Source organism: Conger conger, chromosome 15, assembly GCF_963514075.1.
Source record: "Conger conger chromosome 15, fConCon1.1, whole genome shotgun sequence".
NCBI classification, from domain to species: Eukaryota; Metazoa; Chordata; class Actinopteri; order Anguilliformes; family Congridae; genus Conger; species Conger conger.
In genome coordinates, this window is record NC_083774.1 from 30,687,762 (window position 1) to 30,703,814 (window position 16,053).

At 48.5% G+C, this 16,053-nt stretch overlaps 1 protein-coding gene across 1 annotated transcript in view; it reads left to right on the forward strand.

The window, feature by feature from the left end:
- The first annotated feature begins 992 nt into the window (after positions 1 to 992).
- The window catches only part of rasgrf1 (Ras protein specific guanine nucleotide releasing factor 1), a 44,611-nt gene continuing 29,550 nt past the window's right edge, over positions 993 to 16,053 (forward strand). The window contains exons 1-2 of the mRNA XM_061222646.1: positions 993 to 1,541; positions 14,649 to 14,755. Of these exons, the coding sequence (XP_061078630.1) occupies positions 1,266 to 1,541; positions 14,649 to 14,755 (383 nt within the window). The 5' untranslated portion in view covers positions 993 to 1,265. The remainder of the gene's footprint in view (positions 1,542 to 14,648; positions 14,756 to 16,053) is intronic.

Here is a 16,053-nt window from a genome sequence, read left to right on the forward strand (position 1 = left end):
ATGCTTGAGTAAAGCATTTTTTCAGAAAAATTCGTTGGACAAACTGTAAAGTTGCGACACATGCGGGAAAATCATTTTGATCCATCAAAGCAAATAACAGTAGGATAGTTCTCAAAAGCCAAGTAGTGCTTTGTTCCCCATAAAATGAATAGGCTGAAATGATTATGGATACAAAATGAAGGAATGCAGTGAAATGATTATTCTGATTATTATTGATTTTGGTGTTGAATAACCTATTATTATAAGTAGAGGGGCGGCAATAGCTGTAGTAGTCATGTTTAGAGAATCAGGAAACAGAATAAAAAGAAATTGCAGTTAAGTAACTACGGTTAGAGCAGTAGGTAGGCTGCATTCTGTGCACACAATGAAAGCATAAAGCTAGTTCACAAATCCGCAAAGTTGTAGTGTATAAATATTTATTTAGTGCAAAAGCTAACATCTTAACTACAACACTAAACCAAGTGCAGAGGAAGCGAGAACAGCTATGGCTGATGTGCTGCTGCATTCAAGGTAAACGGAACTGACATCTACAATAGCGCAGCATGTTAATGCTTAAAACCGCCACGTTTCAAAAGATCAAGTACAAATACTCAGAACAATAATACAAGAGTATTATAAGCATGTGTGGGCGAGTGACTTCTGGGTATGCAAGATAATCGTCTTTTGCCAATAGGTATGGCTTTCAGTGTCTGCAAGTATGACACATTGAGGAAAATATAATATGAATGATTAATTATAAATTACATATTTGCTGTATGGATTCATGGGACATATTTAGTTCAGTTATTTTGCCTGTATTTTAGCGCTTCACTTTTTTGCTGGTTGTGCTTTCTCTGTCCGCGGTTCTGAATTTTTTCCCCTTTTATAATATCCCCAGGGACGTCACGTGACTGCAATGCCACACTCAGCACGGCGCGCTCTGGATTCTGTAGACTTTCACGTGAGAGAACGCGACAAAACCACGTAGTGCACAATTCTCTTCAAGGGAGAGGTCTTGTTTAGATTTGACGCGGGATGCTTTTTTCGATGCGAATGCGGCATTTGCGGCACTAAAATGATTCCGTGGTCATATTTAGGATGGTAAAGTCATCTTGCTCTTTTTCGTCTCTTTTTTCCACGCCAAGGCATCAGCCCGATTGCAGCGAATGGGCATAGTGGGCTATAGTTCGCTGCTAACTAAGAAAGTGCACGTCCGTTTGGGGGTCTGGCTCTGAGAAGATGTAAGGATCAACAAGCTATTTTTCCCCAGTGGTTTCAAAACAAAAATGCAGAAAGGAATGCGACTCAATGATGGCCATGTAACCTACCTGGGTCTTCTGGCAAAGAAAGATGGCACGAGGCGAGGCTGTTTGAGCAAAAAGAGCTCAGACAACACAAAATGGCACACCAAGTGGTTCGCTTTGCTGCAGAATATGCTCTTTTATTTTGAGAACGAATCCAGCTCTCGCCCCTCTGGATTATACCTGTTGGAGGGTTGCGTTTGTGACAGGGCACCGTCGCCAAAGCCTTCTCTGTCGGCCAAGGAATGTTTGGAAAAACAGGTAAGAAGCACACGGAATTACTTTTTACAAGTAACTTTCTATTTTAAATCAACTGCTGTTAAAATTAACTGGGAAGGCTACCTTTTTGGGGTGGGGGTGAGGGGTGGTGGTGATGCCACCTGAATTATCCCCTGTGTACTAGTCAGTGCTTGTTCCAGTGCATGTATGGATGTAGACAAGACAACCAGTTTAGAGAGACGGCTCCTGCAACGGCACGTTGAGACGTGTACCAACCTGCCTAATTTTTGCAGAGTGCTTTTAAGTCGATCGAGTTGCGTGTCATTTTTGCCTGCTATTTGAAAATTAATTTTCAGGGTATGCTTTTGACTTTCCTGGGCATTCTTTGCATCAGTGGTGTGGAATTAAACCGCCGTTTCGATTCGCGCACTGTAAATCGTTATGTAATATGATGATTCGATGAATGTGTTACTTGCTATATAGGTCTTAGCTTGATTACCCGCATGGCAGTATAATACAGGGTCATTCAATGTATTCCCAACCTTTAAAAACGAATTTTAATTCAAATTGTACTCTCTTACATGTAATATTTTAGCCCATTTTTGGAAATGTGTTTACAAGACTTTCAAAGACACATACAATAAATATGTCATCTAGGGTCTGTGGGGATGATATATCTGAAGAAAATTAACGTTATTTTTTTAATCAATTCCCAAGTTGTGATCTTTCGAGAGATTGTTTTCTCATTTCCTTCAAGGTACAAATTGCGCTAAATAAAGCAGCTTGTATAATCTCGATATCGCCATCTTGCGGACCACAGGTGAAATGTCATTGTCTGTTTGACGTATTGATTTAATTCAGCATGCTGATATTAATAGCATCCTACCTTGGCAACTGCGTCTGCCCGTAATTTTTAACAACAACTCGCTACTTTCAACGATTCTTCGTTGATATTATTGCGGTGCGCAAAAGTTGCAATGACTCCGAATGGCACTTGCTCATAAAATGTGTAAATTAGTCACACACTCGCTAAAAAGGCATTTAAATGTTTTTGGATGAAAGGCGCCATAAAAATGCAAGTCATTATCAGGACCATGAATTAAGACTATATTTTCAAAGATAAACATCCAAACTATCCATATAGTGTTCCTTAATGTGCATATATTCAATGGTTATCCAATTATATATAGTGTGTTGAAATTAATGTGTATTTCATGAAAAAAATATATTACATTTTCAGAGTAATACTCATATGCTGACACTAGATATTTGCCTCAAAAAAGCTGTGTTTAGGTTTTTTCATACTGCAGTATAGTTAAAATGTTATAGGACAACACTGTCAATTCCTTCTGCCTTCAAAGGTGGACAGAAACACACTTCATAATCAAATTCTGCAATAGAGGGGATGTTTCTCTATCAGACAGATCTGCTGGCTAAATTGTGCTTAAATGTTGGTATAGACCTGGCACTGTCATTCTGTAAGAGCGGCCGAGCGTTGTGAAGATACGGATGGCCTTTCCTCTCCTAAACCGCATAGACTGTGGAGCCGTGCCTCGATGCGAGCGAAGGCCTTTTGCATGCCTGCTCTGATACAGTGAGATGCGGCACAGTGTCTAACATTGTACACCCCTCCCTCGCCTCACCCCCCCCCCCTCCCCAAAAAAAGCATTAAAGCTACAGCGCATGTAAAACATGCAGAGCGCTGTCGGCCGCTCCGGTGTCGGGGAAAGGAAGGCGCGCTGCGGCAGTTCAGCGCTCCGGTTCACTCGGGTTCGCCCTAGTCCGCCATGCAGCAAAAAAATAAAAAAAATAAAAAGCAGCGCACCTGCATTAACGACGGATGCCTCCAGACTGCGCGGTCAGGTTTTTAAACTTCGAGGGTGAAACGCAGAGCGGAACGCGAGAGAGGAGCGTTTTCGCGGCTCGCAGAGCGCAGCGCGTGATCACAGCCCGCACTGCAGAGCCCCAGGGCTGCTGATGCGTTTCTTTATTTTTAATTTATTTATTTTTCAAACATTTTCTAAACCCGCGATGCTCCTCTCCCAGCGCGGTCCGTAGGCCCCTCGCCCTCTCTGCAGCCTCCTCCCATAAATTTCAGGACACGTGCTGCGGGGAGCGGACAAGAAACATGCTGGTGCATTTATAATGGGACGGTAAAAAAAGGATTGTGTTTGGGAGAAGATAACAACCAAGGTCATTCGGCTTGGCTTTTGCCGGTCACAGCGAGAGGCGCAGCGTCTAACGCGGCTGATTTCAGCAACAAGTCCCAATACAGGGAGTCACGGACAGGGAGTCACACGCGCTGAGTCACAGACGCAATGTCTGGAGGTCCCCTGTAGTGTGAGGGCGGCCGTCAGCCGCGCCACGTTATCTGAGCACCAGAACGTTCCTCCGCCACGCCCTGGCTGGGGCGGGCGGGCCCGAGCGGGAGGGGCGGTCGGGGATTTTCCGGAAAGGCCTCTCACCTGCGAGCGTGGCGTCCAGCCGCTGCGTGGGCGGGCCAGGCCGGCCTGTGATTGGCTGCAGGTCGGCGTCGGGCCGGCCCCTGTCCTCCTCTTCCTGTGTTCCAGGATGGCAGGTGGCGCGCCGGGGGTGAGCGGAGAGGATGGCCCGGGGTGGGGGGGTGGGGGGGTGGGGGGGGGGGCGGGGGTAGGCATTGTTCGGCCAGAGAGGCCAAGGACGAGGAGGTCTCGCGGCCAATGGCCTGCCAGCGTGTGGGCTGGAGGGCTGTCAGCGTTCTAATTAAAAGAGCATCACAGCCACCTCACGCACGCACATGAACACTCGCCCCTCCGTTGATTGATTTCCCTCTCCTAATTGATAAATTGAACAGAAATTCCAGCCTCCCAACCCACACATCCTCCCTCTTCACCATCTCGTCTCTCCTCTGCAAAACGCTGCTTCCAAAACAAATATCCCTTTCATTCGGATGTTTGTATACACAAATAACAATCTTTATAGAAGACCGATGCTTTACTCTTCCTATTTCTGTTCCACACTTCGTTCTCCGTACAACACTGTGTTTTACTCTTGGAAAATACCTTGGGTATGAATCCAGCAATTTTTCGTGCACCCTAGTTTCCATTTTTTGCGCGTAAGTGTTAATTTTGCGGAAGCGCGTTGATGAAGTAACGTTGTTGTAAGTGCTGCTTCTCCGGCTCCGTCGACGGGAGAGCAGCATTCCGGATGAAACGGTGCTGAATGTGTCCTCGAACATTAAAGGCGAAAATGAGCCCACAGTAGCGGGAGAGAAAGGGAAACGGAGGGGCTTTGTGAAGAGAAAGACAGGAGAGCGCTGAGGAGCAGCGGCGGGGCCTTCTGCGGGAGGCTCAGTTCGACACACACCCAGCGGCCCCTCTCCCTGCCGTTCGCCGTTAGCCGCCGCGCTCCGGACGCTGTTTGTTTCGCCTCTTGGCTTCGCCAGGCCTCAGCGGGGGCCAGGATGTTTGCTTGTGCGTGCTTATGCTTGTATTTGCCGATGTTTGTCTGCGCCTTTGCATAGCCAGTGAGCGTGTTTGCATAATGCGAGTTGGTGTTTGTGTGTTCTCGTGTGTGTGTGTGTGTGTGTGTGTGAGAGCTTGTGTCCTCACAATAAAAAGGGCCTCACTTTGGTGTGGATTCTGATGTGCACCTCACACACACTTTGTGTAAGATCACAGAGTAGAAACTGCTAATTGAAAGCAATGGAGTTATAGATCACTGACTAAAAATAATAATAATAAAAAAACCTACTCTTTACAGAGGTTTCATTTTGGTGTTGCATTCTGTGTGTACAGATCTTTCCAGGTTTTGGGAGTTTTGCATGCTAAAAGGGGCGTAATGCTTAGCATTGGTGCAATTCAGTGGAGAACTCAATGGAAGAAAATTATTTTAATCAGTCGCAAAGGTTGTCCCAAGATGTGCATCACATCGAATGCTCCCATCCTGTGCTGTTGTACAGTATGTGCTGTTGTACAGTATGTGCTGTTATACAGTATATGCTGTTATACAGTATGTGCTGTTGTACAGTATGTGCTGTTGTACAGTATGTGCTGTTATACAGTATGTGCTGTTGTACAGTATGTGCTGTTATACAGTATGTGCTGTTGTACAGTATGTGCTGTTACACAGTATGTGCTGTTATACAGTATGTGCTGTTATACAGTATGTGCTGTTGTACAGTATGTGCTGTTATACAGTATGTGCTGTTGTACAGTATGTGCTGTTATACAGTATGTGCTGTTGTACAGTATGTGCTGTTGTACAGTATTTGCTGTGATAATTCTGTCACCAGAATCTCTTTGCATTGCTCTACATCTCACCATGGTGCATTTGGTAAAATCTCTTCATGCCGATGTTCTACTGTACTACTGATATTCTGGGTTTTCTTACGGATTGTTTAGGATAGGTAGTAATGAGCATTTGGCTTCAACCTATTCCGGTCATTGATTTTGTGAACTTTATTGTGTAATACGGTTTGGTGTAAACATGGATGATGATGTTTTGTCTGTTGTATATTCACACGATTTTTCAAGTTTTGTTCCTTCCGTGTATATTGTGTGGCCGAAATAAACTATTAATTCATTCATTCATGTTGAATCTACGAGTAAGTGCTGGGATTGGCTGTTTCTCTGAAGGCGCGGGGCCACAGACAGAAGAAGAGGGCCCGGGGATGTTTATTAAGCTGAGCCTCGTATTGCCAACCAGAGTCCCACGGGGGAAGGAAGGGTGGGATCGGCCATCAGTTTCTTGTTCTTAATTCTCTCAGCCGAAACTCGGCGTTATTAAAACAGGGTTAAAGACCGCGTCATAGCGAGTATCGATGCCAGGCTGCGGAGATGTAACTCAATTTGTTTACGTGGCTTGTTTATTTCTGGCTTGCCCCCAATACGCGCATACGTCACAGCCCGTTTTATCCCTGTTTTATTAAGCGTGCATGATTGTATTACGCTGTATACAGCATGGATTGAAAATGTGGCGGTAACCACTGAGCGATAAATGGAGAGTGGACACTTTGTCCTGATTTAATCAACATCTGTCCCTAATAGGCCTTTCCGATTAATTTATGCAGGAATGCGTTCGTCAATAACGGTCGCATGTCTGCTAACCGTCCGAATGAACTCTTCTTAAGTCAAAAGTAGGGACGAATGTTGATCGTCCGGCTGAAAAAAACAGCTCAAGCTTTTGAAACAGCTGGTAGCTGGTTGACCAGTTAGACCAGCTCTACACTCAACATGGGGCGACATTGGCTCAGGTGGTCAGGGTGGTCGTCTGGCAGCCGGTTCAATCCCGCCCTGGACGTGTCGAAGAGCAAGACACCTAACCCTGAATCGCTCCTGACGAGCTGGTTGGTGTCCTGTATGGCAGCCAATCGCCATTGATGTGTGAGTGTGTGTATGAATGGGTCAATGAGAAGCATCAATTATACAGCGCTTCGGATAAAGGCACTATATCAATGCATACCATTTAGAACATGGTTTGACCAGCTCAAGCTATGTTTTGAAACAGCTGGTAGCTGGTTTTTCAAGCTGGGCATAGCTGGATTTTACACCAGGGCGGAGATTGAATCCGACCCCGCGTTCAGTAGCTATGGCTGCTCGGACTGCCTCTTCGCCCCCTAGTGGTGAAACGGCCAAGCGGCTCGCTCAGCCAGTGACCGGGAGAGCGAGGGCCGGGCTGATTTCCCCGCTGCCGGCAGACACGCGGCTGATTAAAAGTTGGTGGCGGGGAGCACACAGGTGCGTGCGCCTCTGTCTCGGGCACAATCTAATCAGACTGCGTGAGACGGGCACGGTGACGCGTGAGTCACCCACACTTGCGGACCGTCCGCGTCTGGAAAGCGCTCCGTTCTCCGCTCCTGTGACGAGGAGGAGGACGGACCGCGAATCAAACAGACAACTGTACAGGCGGCTTTTTCTACCTCCGAAAACATCTCTCCTTCGCCTGCCCCCCCCCCCCTTTTTTTCCTCTCCCCCTATTTTTTCTTGACCAAAATAAATGTATTCTTGGACTGAGTGTTCCACTTTTTAAGTGTATTTATTCCCAATTTAAAAATAACTATGTTTGAGCCCAGGGTTGCTATGGCAACCCCTATTTGCATCTGAAGAAGTAACATGGCAGGGAGGGTGAATGCGCGATTAGGCTACGCCTCGTGCCGTGCTTTTTAATGCAAATGCCATTTGGGCCAAAATCTCGGGCTGAACTCGTCCGGTGTGGCACCTTGAAGGGGTCAGCGGCCATTTGGAGGCAGTCCGTCCGAGAAAACGGCTGTGTTTTCATAAAGGTTTAGTAGAGGGTCAGACAATGAAGTGTGAGGAATTTCTTGTCATATATTTTATATAGTTTTGGAGACCGTGTAAAAACATGGTGCTTCTGTCAAGGTAGGGACAATGAGTCCTGTTAAAAAAAACAAAAAAAAAAACATGAAAAACAAGGATAAGGATTACAGGAGAGGTTGCCTTCACCGAAAGCAGGCATTCCCCTTGACTGCTCCTGCTCCTGCTCCGTTTTTTTAACAGTGTTTTCACAGAAAACATCTCCGCTCATCGAAAAAATAATCCTCAGAAAGGGCTCCCGATGCTAATTCGCAGGAAGTGTACTTGGGAAAGGAATTACTGACGCGCCGTGCCTTGCTGCTCAGCCAGAGAGCCGGAATGGCGGCGCGGTCCGCTGCTGGGACCCCCTCTCAGGACGCGCTGGAGCGGACGGGCCAGCCCCGCGCCCGCCGTCGGGCTCGGCAGCACTGCGGCGGGAACGGAATGGCGGCCGAGCTCAATCCGGCGTTACATAACCTCGCCAGAAACGGACGCGTTGTCTTAACATGGCCATGTGTGACCCTTTTCATATTTGCATAACTGCCAACTCCTGTAGATTCACTTCCACTGCAGACAGAGGTACAGGGAAGTATATGCAAGATTGCATTTGTGTGTGTGCGTGTTATTATGTATACCTTATCTGTGTATATGTGCAGATAATGTCTACGTGTGTGTGTGTGTGTGAGGAAAAGCATGTTGTGTTATGTAATGGCACTTCCATCCCCCTCCTTCAGTTGAAGCATTTAAAATTTGATGTGAGACATACTGTACAGTACATGAGAGATGCAATTTATTGGGCTGCAAAGCAATACATTTGATACATTTCAGGCGTACTACATTTGAATAAAAATTGTTTCATTTTTTGTTGTCAATACACTGTCAGAAATAATGGTTTGAAAAGTTCCTAAAAGGGTGCAAATGCTCATCTCTGGGGTGGTACCCCTAACCAGCAGTATAATACATTTTTACCCAAAGAGAACATTACTATACTTTCAGGGTACATTTGGGAAATGTGATCCTTGAAGAAGTAAAATATACCTCCATTGTGACTTTATTTCTGAGAACGTAGTAGACTGTATTCGCCCAGATTACGTAACGTATGATGCCATTACTTTGGGCACCTGTAATATATCACGACATAGCACGGCATGCACGGCCAGCAGGTAGAGCCAAAATGGAGGACCGGAGGTTATCGCCCCGGTAACGGCGCAAAACCATTCAATGCGCTCGACGGCGTGTGACTCAGCATTAAGCCGACTGGCTCAAACGGCTCCCGAAACGAGCCAAGCCGCGCTCCTTCCTCCTAACAGCGAACACGCGGCGGCCCGATCGGAAAGGGGCCTTCTCTTGACGTCAAACGAAGGCTGGAGGTGCGAAGCCGGAGTAATGAGCGGGGACGTGTTTACGGGCCGTCTGTGCTGCTGGGATTACGGCGGGGGTCCAGCGCGGTGCCAGGGCGCTGGGATTACGGCGGGGGTCCAGTGCGCAGTGCCAGGGCGCTGGGATTACGGGGGGGGTCCAGCGCGGTGCCAGGGCGCTGGGATTACGGGGGGGTCCAGCGCGGTGCCAGGGCGCTGGGATTACGGGGGGGTCCAGCGGGCGGTACCAGGGCGCTGGGATTACGGGGGGGTCCAGCGGGCGGTACCAGGGCGCTGGGATTACGGGGGGGTCCAGCGCGGTGCCAGGGCGCGCCGGGGCGGGTTGCGCTCGGTGCCCGGGCCGGCGTGGGCCAGCGCGCGGGGCAGATAAGTGGGTTTACGGCGAGACACGGTGCCTTCGTCTGCAGTGAGAGGAACGAACGTCTCCTGTGACCTTTCTGCAGAGCGGCTTTTGGAAGAAATAAAACAACCGACACCGTGTTTCTCAAGGACTGGGCATTTAGGAGGAATCAGCAGCCAGGCCCAAAAACGTGCGGTACCGCTGAAATACTCCCTGAAATAAAGAGGTACATTTTGGTACATTGTAAGGCACACGTTTGCCAAATGTACACGGAAGGTACAATAATGTTTTATTTGTGAACTAATTTGTGTCTTTTGCAAGCAAAAAAGGTACACATTAATTATTGCCGAGTTGGGGTGCTATTTTATGTACCTATACGATACCACTCCAGTAAAGTGTTTTGTACCTTTTTAGGCACTTTTTGTACAATAAATGGATATTTATTTGTTTGAGTGAATAGCTCTTTACTGGTTATGCCATTCCGGTTGAGTTAATGCAACTCAAGCAAAGCCTATGGGATTTGTGTTTCCAAGCTGTCTTGGTGCAGGGCTCACATTAATGACCCAGAACCTTAAAGAACGAGGGCGTTTCTTTCTCTGACTGTCGTTTACACCTAATTACAGGGACTTGTTCCTCATTGGTCCCCTCAGGGGGGATAGTCAGCGTTCTGATTGGACGAGGTGTTTGTTTTGTCTCCATGGAACGACACCAGTTCCTGTCTTTTCCGCCATCGGTTAAACCTGACGCGCGCAGATGGGCCCGGCGTCGGGCCCGGGTTCCAGCGGTACCTGAGACCGCCGGTCGCGTCAGCGCCAGCCCCGTGAGAGTGGGACACGCCAGCCCGCAGAACCGCGCCCGTTAGCATCCCGGCGCATCATACGGCTGTCATAGGCACGCTCCCTGGGCCTCCACTGCTTTTCCCTTTCAGTTCCGCCAGTGCCCAGTGATCTTTAATGTGGTGTGTGTGTGTGTGTGTGTGTGAGTGTGTGTGTGTGTGTGTGAGTGAGTGTGTGTGTGAGAGTATGTGTGTGTGTGTGTGTGTGTGCGCGTATGCGTGTCCCTGCGTGAGTACAGAGCACGCGAGAGGGGTGAGAGAGAGAGAGAGAGAAAGAGAGAGAATTGGGTGTGAAAGAGGGAGGGAGGCAGAGAACTGGGTGTGAGAGTGAGAAAGAACGACAGGGAGGGAGTAGCAGAGTGTGAGGGAGAAAACAGGGTGTGGAAGAAGGAGAGGAATGAGAGCAGGGCGTGTGAGGGAGGGGGCAGAAAGGAGCACAGAGACAGATGTGGGAAGGGAGGAGAGCAGGGTGATGGATGGAGAAGAGAGAGATTTGGACAGGATGATAAGAGTGACTGTTGTACAGTTATGTTTTCAAAGGGGAGAGAGGCTTATGGTGTGTGAGGGCTTAGCCAGCTCAGGCAGGCCAACAGTGCTCTTTTTGATAATGAGCCATCCCAACCCCACCCACCTGCTGGAACAATAAAAGATCCATAATCTGGGAAATGTAGTCCAGTGGCTCAGCAAAATGCGCCACAGAGATGGATGTATGTGTGCCAACTTTATCCCCATTAAAACAACCACTGACAGAGGTACTACAACAGAGCCAATGAAGACACACAAACTCAGACACACACACATACCCACACGTTCTCTCCGACCCACCCGGACGCAAAAATATTAGCGCAAACATACTGTAGCACAAACACACACACTTTCCCCCATACCCACACACACACACATGCATTTTCTCAGACACAAACACACACACGTACACACATTCTCTCCGACCCACACGTACACAAACATACACACGCACGCACAAAAACACATTCTCCCATACCCACCCATACATACGCAGTTACACACACACACACACACATTCTCTCAGACCCACCCACGCACACAGACACGCACAAACACACAATCACACACACACACACACACTTGCACACAGTTCTGAAGAGGCAGCACGGTCTGATGGGATAGCGGTGGAGGGCTGCAAGTGTGCCGCAGATTGGAGGGCCAGCGAAGGGCTTTACAGTGAAGAGGGCCCTGAGGAGGCCTGAGAACAGCCAGCTCAGGCCCGCCAAGCCCGGCTCTCACCGAGAGAGGGCACGGCACACAGCTACAGCCGCCCCCTCACCCACCCAACGTGCTTACCCCGCGAAGCCCCCATAATGCCCTGTGTTTGCATTTCTGTCCCGTGTACAGAATTAGCGCGAGTCATTTGCAAAAGAAGCAAAATGAAAACGGGCTTCTTCTTGATGTGCACGTTTCTCCACAATGTGGAGTTGCTCTCACTGGAAAAAGGTAGGACTGTGGGACTGAGGGTTTTCATTTTGTGGTTGAGACGTAGATTTCGTCGGTAGAAAATGACTCGCTGCGCACGCTGCTCTCGGGCAGAAGGAAAAATAAAAGTAATTCAGACGCACATCCGGTAATTAACGCAGAAGCCGGGCGGCTGAAAGCCATTTAGGCAGGAGAGAAGGGGACGTGCCCACACAAAGTTTATAAGTTCCCAAGTGATTTGTTACGGAGAAGGAGGACGTCTCGACCCACGTGGTCCCCCTCGGACGGCTGTGCCGTTTGCGCCGGACCTGTTTTTAAACGGACGCCGTCGACAAGCGCGGTGGACGTGACATCACAGACCAGGGTTAATAAGCTCTCGGGGGAGTTTAACCTATGTGCATATTTACAGCTCCGGTTAAATTAACAAGAGAGAAGCATTGTACGGGAACACGGGAGTACGCGCAGGTAAACACACTCGTTGTTATGAGCCGGGCGGTGCGGTGTAGCGGTTTGGGAGCTGGGCTTGGTAATTTGCTCGTTGTTGGTTCAGATCCCACGGGAGGCATCGCGGTTGCGCTCAACAACAACCACAACAACAACAACTAAAAAACTCTGAATCCTAGCGTGAGCGGGAACGTCCAGTGAAATGCGCGGGGGGCCATTGCGGGAAAACGCCAGTTGCGTAAGTGTGCGCGGAGCGGATGAATAATGTACCAACGCCGCGGCCATGCGCGGGCGGGGAGGGGAGGGGCCGCGGGAGGAGGGGGAGGAGGTGACGGCGGGCCCCTCGTGAGAGGGAGCGGGCCGGGGGCGGAGGAAGCCCGGCCGCCAGCGCGGAGAGGAGTTGCTAGGTAACAGGTAGCGTGCGGTTACGTAAGGCTCTTCTCGGCGCACGTGTCCCGCGGCTTCCCTCGGGGGAGCAGAACCCGTCGTGTGCTGGAGGAAGCCTTTTAAATCTAACCCCGGACGAGCCCCCCCCCCCCCGCCCCCCCAGACGCCGCGGCCCAGCCGAACGTCTGCGTCTCTGCTTCTCCGCGCTTATTTTTCTCCCTCTCTGTATTCTCTGCGGCTTCGTCCGGATAAGCTAAGTGCGGCGCAGGAGATTCGAAATGTCGCAGTGCACACTGTTCTCGGTCTTGAGGCATTTTGTGGGGGGGGGGGGTGCCTGTACTAAAATGGAGGTGGGCTGTTTAAGCATCTTAGATAACCTTAATAATGGATCATGTGTTTTTTGGTGGTTTATCTATAATTTATATAATTATATAAATATGTACTGTACGGTTTCTTAAATGATAAATGTAGCATTTATGTCACTGCCACTATACCCTGACCTGATACGAGCCAATTAGAGCCTCCAGATACCTCAAATAAGGCCCAACTAGGAGAGACCCACCAATCAGAAACACCCAGAAAAATCACATGATCGTGTTCAATCAGGAAACATCTTACGCTTACTGATCATCTGTGTATTCTTACGCAGTGCAATAAGTGATCATTACGGCACACCTGCTTACATCTTCAACGAGCCTATTTGAGCACGACTATGTTCAATTGGCACAGTGATGGGCAGTGTCTCAGAGGAAGTGACAAAGGCGTGTTTAAGCATTATTGAAGCTGATATTTTATTCTGATGACTACATGACCTTTCCTACTCAAATTTTGAGGAGGGACACTCTAAATCTGAGGGCCCCCTTATTGTCATTAGGTGACAATGATGGTGAATCTATGGTGGGGAGACACAGCGGTTTTCATCCAATCAGGGTGGGGTAGCTACCTCTTGGCTCCTCCCAGTCACACACCAGGCTCCAACAGGCCTCCAGTTGATATCAGTGAGAGAAGCTGAAGATCGCTTTTCGATAGTGTGCTTAACTACAGGACATGGCAAATGAAACGGCTGCCAGTCGAGGGCGAAGACTGGCAGCTCAGTGCTCCTTGTGTTGGTGCAAGTGTTGACATGAGAGCACTGGCGAATTAGAATTTCAGAAAAAGAAAATAAATTAATGATGTGCTCCAATTGGTCAATAATTATTTGAAAATAAATGGTAGGTTTTGCCTGGCTACCAAAGGCTTGCCTCAGCCTATAGTGCTTGCCAGACAGGTTTATTAACTGCCACTGTGCTATAGGTCCAACTAAGCACTTTCCCAGGACTGTTATTTTATAGTAGAATCACCCCGGGGTTACTCTTAATGCCAGGTACCTGTGGCAAGCAGGTGTTTTGTGCATGTGTATTGTGTGTGCACCGTCTCCATGGGGACACTTTGCTGTTTCCCAATTTTTTCTTCAAATTGGAACTGTGGCTTTTGTGCCTCGCTAGTTACTGCTGCCCCACCAAGACCTGCACAATGGGGGTGATGGGGGTGATGGGGTTGGAGCACGTGCAGTGCTCCGGGATTCATGCATGTGTTAACAGCGCCACCTTACAGACATGTGGTACTGCCGGAGAGAGCTAGCGGAAGCCAGTGGAGACGTTTTTGTCTCCTTGTCTTTTGTGTCATATACAGGTATTACTTCACTGGTAACCCATGGAGTTTGTCTGCCTTAAACCCATGAGGTCCTCCTTCTCAAATCTATGGGTTGGCGTCATTTGGCACTTGTTGCGTACTGCCAACAAAGGAAAGTATAGGCACCATTGAATGTGCCAGATTTGAGTAGTGGAAACCCTGCCCACCTGGTCCGACCGGTTTGCTAGCCAGTGGAGCCGATCCTGTGGTGGTAGCCAGCAGATGACAAACCCAAGGTTTGAGCCTGCGGCTGTAGGGCCCAGCCTGCAGTGGTGGTGAACATCTCACGAGCCCCTTCCCCCCACAACCCCCTCTCCTGACAAAGCCCTCCTCCGTGTGTCTCCACAGTACTACTTCACCATCAGCTTCAACCACGACAACCAGAAGGCCCTGGAGCTGCGCTCAGAGGACGTGAAGGACTGTGATGACTGGGTGGCGGCAATAACACACGCCAGGTAAGGGCCTTACGCTATCGCCACACCCTGCTGCCTAGTGCAGCTACAGTACAGTACATCACATTATTGGCATTTGGCAAACGCTCTTATCCAGAGCGACGTACAGTTGATTAGACTAAGCAGGAGACAGTCCTCCCCTGGAGCAGTGCAGGGTTAAGGGCCTTGCTCGAGGGCCCAAGGGCTGTGCGGATCTTATTGTGGCTACACCGGGATTAGAACCACCAACCTTGCGTGTCCCAACAGTGAGTCTGTACTGTAAGCAAGGGGACAGGGGTGGATGGGTTACATAGTCAGCTACATAGTCCTTATGTAAAATGTTGTTATGCTTCATTTTTGCTCAATTATAAAAACAACCACAGATTCGGATACAATTTTGATTGATAGGGCAGACTGTAGCTTGCATTGATTTCAGACAGTGTTGTGCAGTGCAACAAAGCTTGTTTGCACTGCTCAATTTGTGCACTGATTGTGGTGGATGTGTTCTGAGGTAATTCCTTTGTGTGAGGTACAGCAGCATCCCTGAAGAACCCTTTGTTTACCATTACCGTCTCTTAGCTGCTGTGATGTACTGTCAGACCAGTTCTGAAACTGGAGCTCATAGTCCACTCATTATGGTCCACTCATTATGGTCCACTCATCATAGTCCACTCATTATGGTCCACTCATTATGGTCCACTCATTATGGTCCACTCATTATAGTCCACTCATTATGGTCCACTCATTATGGTCCACTCATTATGGTCCACTCATTATGGTCCACTCATTATAGTCCACTCATTATAGTCCACTCATTATGGTCCACTCATTATAGTCCACTCATTATGGTCCACTCATTATGGTCCACTCATTATGGTCCACTCGAGGAACGCACTACACCTCCCATCATTGTCTTTGGTCCCCACAAGTCATGTGTCCCACCTTGTGATCTTCCAGAGAAACACATTCCACCCTGCAGCTCCTTCTGTAATGTCCCACATCGCCCTCGCTAGATTTAATCGGACACAAATAACCATTTTAAAAGAAAATGCTATTCAATCAAGCAAATCATGTGTTTAGCTGGATTCAATCAAACCAACCTTATGCTATACACTCACTGAGCACTTTATTGGCAACTGGGTAGGGCCTCCCTTCGCTCTCAAAACAGCCACAATTCTTCGGTTGCTGAAAACATTCCTTCGAGATTCTGTTCCATGGTGACATGATTGCATTACGCAATTTCTGCGGATTTGTCAGCTGCACATTCATCCCGTTCCACCACATCCCAAAGGTGTTCTATTGGACTCCGGTCACTGGGAAGG